Here is an 8368-nt window from a genome sequence, read left to right on the forward strand (position 1 = left end):
CTTATACGTTTCTTATTTTTTTAAAGATAAGAGCCTAAGTCTAGCTTTCATAGGAATCGATCTTCGATCGGCTCGCACCACCCTCGGTGACTTGACAATCGACCTCAGCTCGGTTTCCATTTTAGGTCTTATACGTCGCGGACCAATCCTTTCTTTTTATGGGGTTGTTCCCGACACGTGAAGGATTGCGATTGAAGATCCTGTTTGGAGTTCTTCGAATCCAAAATGCATGATAACACAAGAATCCGGGTGAAATGTCTAGGTCCAATTCTCACCAACTCTCTGGTTCTGGCAGTTGATGGGCTAATTTGGAAATGTGATACGTTTTTTAACGGATGCCCCATAATTTTTTAGGTAGAATGTGAGAATTGATCAAAGATGGACAGATGACATTATCCAAGTCTAAAGTTCTGAAAATGGAACCTTAACATGGGGAACATGCTCCTTTCTTTTTGTAATAAACATGAATCCAATCTATGCACAAAATCCTGAATAATCTAGCTATTGCGTAAGCATAAAAGAAGAGAAGGAAATGCTCTGTTCCGAATTGCAAACCGGTATATGTCCCAAAAAGGAACAGCAGTTCATGTGCATGCCCAAAAGGACTGAACAGTGAGCTGACAAGAAACTCAACTGCCATATCCGATGCCTAGGCCACCCAATTGAAAACATCTTGGAAAAGTGAGAAAGCATTTCAGAAAAAAGTTATCCTTTTTAGTCCTTTTGACCTCAGCAGCGCACATAACGAACCATATCAACCTCGGCAGCCGTTTCAAGGATAATGATCGATTCACATGTAACATCTCTGCATCTTGTGCCGGCATTTGGCAATTTACAATTCCCCAAAGAAATTTTACAGCTCACTTGTTCACATCGCGAAGGGACGAAGAATCGTCAAGGAAAACACATGGACAGGTCCTAATCCTCAATTGAAACACTCTGAATTTTTCTTTCCCTTTTCTCAATCTTTGTCAGCGATCTATCTGTGCACATCAGTAAAGAATCCGGGCGCCCGTGGAAACCGCCCAAACAGGAAATGCCAAAAGAAAATACACAACGAATACAGCAAGAAAGGAGAAAAGAGAAAGAAAGAATGATATTTTCCGTCGTGCCGGGTCTTTTCAATTCGTTTCACCAGCACGATGATCCGGTGCCGCTGTGGGGTTTGTTACCGAGTCAATCGAAGGTAATCTTACCAAGAAACCGTTGATTTTGCAGCAGTGCGCAGCAGGATCGGAGATGTCTTCATCGCTTTGGTCCTTGATTGCCGTTTCTCCATGGCCCAGAGCCATGATTTTTAGGTGTCCCCAATGGCGACTCGCGTGCGGCAGTTTGCAGTTCGCAACGGGGAACTGGCCGCTGACGCAATGCGAATCGCCAACCTACATCAGCAGCCACGGGTGGTAATGGCGATGGCTGCCGGTGAGGGAACGCGTGGTCAACGCGCGGGCTCCGCTAGTCGGTGTCGGTGAGATCAAACTGGTCCGTGCCGGAGCGGGAGAGCGCACGGCGGGCGGTGCCGACGCGGGAGAGCGGGGCCGCCCCGCAGGCGGCGAGGGCGCGCTCCAGGGCGTCGACGACCTCCGTCATGGATGGGCGATCACACCCGACGGGGCCCACACAGTCTGCGGCGAGGTAGCCAACGTAGGCGAGCGCCTCGGCCTCGTCGGGCGTCGGGACGGGGAGGCGCGGGTCGAGCACGCGGACGACGTCGTCGGCGAGGATGTGCGGCACAGTGAACTCCACCACGTTCTTCGGCGTCACGCTCTCGGCGTAGCGCTGCACGACGCGGCACCCGGACATGAGCTCCAGGAGCACCACGCCGAAACTGTACACGTCGCTCTTGTCCGTCAGGTGCTGGAGACGGTAGTACTCCGGATCCATGTACCCCACCGTGCCGCCGGTGTAGAGCGGCTCCTGCGGGCTGCCATTGTCGCCGCACGCGCCGGCGTCCAGAACAGAGGACAGGCCGAAGTCGGCGATCTTGGCCGTCCACGAGTCGTCGAGAAGGATGTTGGCCGACTTGACGTCGCGGTGCATGATGGGCGGCACGGCGTAGACGTGCATGTACTCGATGCCGCGCGCGGCGTCGAGCGCGATGGTCAGGCGGCCGCGCCAGGAGGCCACCGGCGGGGCCAGGGGGCTGCGGCTGTGGAGCTGGTCGTGCAGGGTGCCGTTCGCCATGAACTCGTACACGAGCAGGCGCTCGCCGGAGTCCGCGCAGCAGCCCTGCAGGCATACGATGTTCTTGTGGTTGACGCGCGCCAGCGCTGTCAGCTCTGAGTTGAACGCCGTCTCGCGGTCACGGCGCCGCGCGGGCCGCGCCGCCGAGCTCGTCGGCTTGGCCGCGTCCTCTGCGCGCTTGATCGCGACCTCGCGCCCAGAGGGGAGCGTGCCGCGGTACACCGACCCGAAGCTCCCGGACCCGATCCGGCGGTCGTCGGAGAACCCGTCCGTCGCCGCGTGGAGCGCGCCCAGTGTGAAGTGCTCCACCACGCTGCCCGGGCCCTTGCTGGACCCGAGCCGCGGCGGCATCAGCGATTGCTGCGTGTCCGCGGCGCCATCCTTGCCTTTCTTGCTGCGGCGACACCACAGGAGCAGCACAATCTGCAATGCCACCAAGAACACGAGGGAACCAGCCGCCGCCGCGATGGCAATCCACATATTCCTCTTACTCCTGCCGCTCTTTCCGGGGCCGAGCGACACATTGGGCGCGGCGACGTTGAGCTCGAACGCGCAGTCCACGCAGATGCAGCGGCCAGAGGCGCAGAGGTTGGCCGAGCCCGGCAAGATGCCGCATTGGCACGAGGACATGTGCACGCACGGGCCCGGCATGACGCGGCCAAACACGAGGCGGTTGGTGGCGTTGAACTCGCGGCCGCCCCAGCACACGAGGGAGTAGTTCGCCATGAGGACGCCGCAGAACGCCTTGCCCTGTGCCTTCACGTCGATGTACTGGGCGTCGGCGAGGCTGCCCGGCGGTGCGGCCACGCTGTCGCCGAAGCAGCGGATGGTGCCGTTGGTGCGCAGCCCGCAGACGCCGCCCTCCCCTAATGCCAGCGCTGCGTACCCGGTGTCCGCGTCCGCGCCGAGCGCCGGCGTGCCGCGGCCCCAGCACGCGAGCCCCCCCTCCGTTGACAGCGCGCACGCGCGCCGGCCGCAGGCCGCCACCACGTCGTAGCTACCGCCCCGCGGCGCGCCGGCGACGGCCTCGTCTGCCGTGCCGTTGCCGAAGCAGCGGATCGACGCTGGGGGCCCCTCCACGATGCCGCACACGAACCCGTCCCCCACGGCGACGGCGACGAACCGGAGGCCCGCCGGTATCGCCAGACCACGCCACCGCCAGCAGTGGAGCTCCCCGGCCGCCAGCACCCCGCAGACGCGGTACTCGCTGGAGGACAGCGCCCGGAGCGGTGGGCCGAGGTACACCCTCTTGGACCTGTTGCCGCCGTTCTTGGATAGGTCCCACCACCGCATGTCCACCGCATCGGCGCGCTCGCCGGAGGGCCCCACGGCGCAGAGGAAGTTCCCCCCTCCCGCGAGCGCGGAGAAGGGGAGCAACGACGGGTACGTCTCCTGCCGCGCGTGGTCGCCGCCGGCCGCCGTGCAGTTGAGGTCCACCAGCAGCGGCGAGGACGCGGACGGCAGCAGCCCGCACACTATGGTCGTGGTGTCCGCCTTGGCCATGGCGAAGGTCGAGAGCGCGGACGCCGACGCGGTCATCCATTTCGGGACCAAGGATAGCACCAGGAGCAGGATGAGGCAGTGGAGCCGGTGCGGCGGCGTAGGGGTGCCCATCCGCGTGTTGGGAAGGAGAGGAGCGGCAGGTGGGGGGACATGGTAAGGCAGCGGGACAGTTCTGAGGGATTTGGCCGAGTCAGGTGGTGGATTTGGTGAGTAATCTTGCCTTACTCCGGTGGAGCTCACCTCAACTGCTCTGCTCACTGCGCTGCATGCTTGCATCGAGTGAAGCCAAGTGAATGCTAAATTAGCTAGTGCCTAATGGTGGCAATCACTAGTGTTTGCATGTGCCTGAGGATCATGGTTGCTTCCAGTGGGATGCCAATCTTTGAAAACTACTCACCACCATCTAATCTGTTTAGCAGACTCATTCGTGTCATGTTATTGTTGCATGTGAAAGTGCCTCCTTACTCACCGGATTAATTGAGAACGGAGAAGTGAGGGTGAGTGATCAGCTGATTATCATTAGTGAGGACAGGTCTTTGGTAAAGTATATTCTCCCCTCCCCATTTTTTTATTATTATTTGACTTTTTTATATTGGGGATATGTGTTTGGATAAAATTATACTCTTGGGCCATATAAAATGGTTGGTCAATCTGCAAAAATAATAAATGATTGTGCATAGGGAAAGATCAAAGGAAGTGCTGCAATAAATACAGGTGCCATAAATATATGCCAAATTATAATATGTGACAAAATTTGTTGAGCTTTGAGGGCCAGTATCCACGAAACCGTTTAGATTGATCACAAGAAAAATATTAGCACCACTACATTTGCCATAACAAGTACTTGAAAATGTTTTTCTACTTCTTATTAACACAATAGCACGGAAATTCATTACCGAAGCGTCGTATTTTTCTTTTCGTTTTCTTGAGTCCCATTTTTATTCTCCAAAAATATAAGACCATTTCCAACCATATTCCCTTCATTTTGTTCCCTTTCCGATTCTTTTCTCCGTTCCTATTCCTTTTATTTTTTCTTATCTCCAACAGCTTTCCTTCGAAGGGAATGACGAAGGGAAAGGAGAGAGAATCCCGTCCTGAAGGAAATGATCTTTAGAATTCCGTCGTGAAGGGAATCGTGAAAGAAAACCGTTGGAGCACTGAAGGGAACGAAAATCTCTTCACGACGAGATTTTCGTCCCCGAAGGGAATCCGTTAGACTTAGCCTAATGGTGCACGTGCTTTCGTGAAAAGACAATAGGAGTTAATTGGTGAAGTGAGATTTAGAGAAGGAGGAAAGTGTTGTGTAGTAGTGTCCAACCTTTTTGTTTTGTTTAGCACTTTGGTGACACGAGTTTGAACTTGCAAAGCAATGTAGTCTCCAAATCGAACATAATAGGCATAGACGACACTATAGAAGAAACCTCCTTGATCACATGCTGCATATTATACACGCATACTATGCATACATACATAAGTACATACATACATAAGTACGTACATACATACAAACATACATAGTATAATAAATAAAATAGATTCGAATTAGGATCATACGACTCAGTTGTACGTGCTGGTGACTGATGGGTGACAAGCAAGTTGAGTCGTTGGAGAATTGTGCAAGAAACGCCCATGTTCGGCCAGCAACGGCGAGTACTCCTTTCGTTTCGTTTCGTTCCGAAAGGCAGCTGCAAATAATCCACTTGATTTGCATGCGACCAACCGGAAAGAACCCTAGTATGATGGCAACTGAGCGTAGGAGGGACCCGATCGAGTCACGACTGGCTTCATAGATGAAGTTTTGGATATAGATGTTGTTGAGCATAGCAGAACACGCACGCCAAGCAGAGATGGGGAGACGTTGCTCCGCAATGCGACTATCATGCAGAGCAACGTCGCCTCCGATGATGATCTAACATCAAATAGGCATCGGGTCCCATGCATTGTCAGTGCACGAATCAGTTTCATTTGCGCGTTTCACATTAGGAACTAAGTAATCCTCAAATTACCGAAACTTTGTGTCACTTTGCAGCCGGCCACCTTTTCCAACCGGTATCAACATGTAGGTGCTCACATGGGTTGTTACTATGCATACATGCACAATATGAAAATCACTAAACCAATTTCTCGTTATGTGCTACTACAAATTTAAGGTAAAGTATGTTGATTAGTTTAGGTGACTAAGGGAAGAGAAACTTTCGGGCACATACCGTACAGATGTACAAGTGGTGTACAGCGTTTTAGTGTCGTTGGTTTTGTTCCCTAGCGGCAGCGGTATATTAGTATTTAACACGTCGACCAACCCAATTTAAGAAAACATGAAAACTAGTATTCCAAAAAAAAAAAAAAACAACCAACTGAAAATTATATATATATATATATATATATATATATATATATATATTCTCCGATATAGGAAGCATATTTGGTACTCCTGGGAGTATGTATTCTTACATGTGTATCTCATAATATAAGAAGTATCTCATGTAATAAATGGTATGTACATAGAGCATGTAAGTATATAAGATCATCCAAGTGGTATATATACTTTTTTAAGTGGTTTGTATATATATTTTTAGTATATTATATTTTATGTACAAATATGAAGGTATTATCAAAATCTATTAAAATTGATGGACTTCTTTTCAATTTTTCATGTAATTCGTATTGGAGTATCTTAGAATGAGTATATAAGTATACTTATAGTGATAAAGGAGTATATCCAGTTCATTTCTGTGGTATATCATAGTAGAGAGGTATGTTCTCCCGGGAGTACAGACTAGTTTTCCTATATATACATATATATATATATACATATACATAGATATACATATATATATACATATATATAGCGTTGGTTTTGTTCCCTAGCGGCAACGCTATATAAGTGTTTAACACGTAGACCAACCCAATTTAAGAAAAACATGAAAACTATTATTCCAAAACCAAAAAACCAATCAACCAGAAATTATATATATATATATATATATATATATATATATATATATATATATATATATAGCGCAACGTCTTAAACAAGTATTCGACACGTCATCCACTCCCGCACTATGTATACACCGATACATAGGTTTACATCTATATACGTATATGTATGTGTATATATATTTGTGTCTATATATGTATACGTATGTATACATACATATATATACTACTTATAACAACTCCAAATTATATTAGTTCAAAAAAATGAAATTAGAATTTATTAAATGCAACTGTGCGTGCGGGCTGGTTTAAACAGTGATGGGCTCAGCCTACTAGGCTCTCTTTCTCTCCTCTCTACTAGGCCAAACTGGCCATATGGGTCTCAGCCCAAATCTTCCTTGCGGGCTCTTCTCTGTTTTCCCCCACAAGCCGGCAGCCTAACAGGCCAGCCCCTATCACTCTCTCTCTCTCTCTCTCTCTATCTATCTCTCTCTCTCTCTCTCTTTGTCTCTCTCTCTCTTCCTCTACACTAAGGCGATGGTGGCGGTGGCTAGGTTTAGCGGCAACGGTAGCGACAAGGTTGCAGCCAGGGTGGGGAAGGGCAAAAGCGGGTAGCGACGGGGTGGCTAGTCGAAGGAAAAAGAAGAAGAAAGGTGGGCTCATCACTCATCTTGGTTGGCGATGACACGATCGAGACAATGGTGGTGGCGGCGGCTCAGGTTGGCGTGGATCTTGAAAGTGCATCTAGGCCCCCTATGTAGGTTTTAATGATTGATGACAAGCGATTAAGGGACTAATATGTTCAATGAGTATTGGAATAGGTGAAAGTCCTAATGATGAAAGCTAAATGACGTTGGTGAACCCTAAAATTGCGAAAGAAGATGGCATTTGGTAATTCCTACAATTATAGCTCTTTATTTTGAATTGAGTATATGAATGTCGTACTAATAAGAGGGAAGAAACGTTGAAGGCTTTGCTATCCAAGAACACAGACACTTAGGTGGAAAAAGTCTATAAAATCGGAAGTTTTGATATGAATATCAAAAGTTCCGATGGGATCAAAATGTCTAATTTTCTCAACCATGGGGTTCTCAGGTTCTTGGATTTAATGGGATCAGAAGTTCCGGTCTAGTGGTCAGAAGTTCCGATGTGGTTGGAATGTCCGATTTTCTGAAACATAGGGTTTTCAAATTCTCTATTTTTATTTGGATCGGAAGTTCCGATTCTGATATCGGAAGTTCCGATCTAATCAGACTGCTAATTTTCTCAAACCGTGGGTTCTCGAGTTGGGATTATTTTACTAATTGGAAGTTCCAATTTGTGAGGTTGGAAGTTCTAATGTGTTTATTCTACCAATTTTGGTTTGGGTGAAATAGGTCGATGCTATTCCTTTACATATATTGGAAGTTCCGATTGGGATATCAGAAGTCCTGATGTGGGCTGAAATGCACATAATGGCTAGTTTTTGGGGTTCTCTATATATACCCCCTCCACCTCTCCCCAAGCCGGCTGCTGCTCCAATTCTCGTGTGAAATACATCTCGAGAAACTTTTTCACCTCTCTCTCTCTCCTTTCTAAGTGATTCAGTCTTGGGTGAAATACCAAAGGAAGTCGAGGAGTTCTTTGTGCAACCTCAGGAGGAAAAAGGTTGAAAGGGATCCGGCTCAAGTATGATCGAGCCCCTCAACGGAGGCGTAGTATCCCCTCAAGGATATGAACTTCGGGAACAAATTCAATTTGT

At 49.2% G+C, this 8368-nt stretch overlaps 1 protein-coding gene across 1 annotated transcript; it reads right to left on the bottom strand.

Moving 5' to 3' along the window:
- Positions 1-925: 925 nt before the first annotated feature.
- LOC133887324 (serine/threonine-protein kinase-like protein CCR4) lies at positions 926-4181 on the bottom strand. The gene has a single exon (XM_062327256.1). It carries the CDS (start codon positions 3961-3963, stop codon positions 1456-1458), a length of 2508 nt encoding a protein of 835 aa, XP_062183240.1. The 5' UTR covers positions 3964-4181; the 3' UTR covers positions 926-1455.
- Positions 4182-8368: the final 4187 nt, after the last annotated feature.

Source organism: Phragmites australis, chromosome 12, assembly GCF_958298935.1.
Source record: "Phragmites australis chromosome 12, lpPhrAust1.1, whole genome shotgun sequence".
NCBI classification, from domain to species: domain Eukaryota; kingdom Viridiplantae; phylum Streptophyta; class Magnoliopsida; order Poales; family Poaceae; genus Phragmites; species Phragmites australis.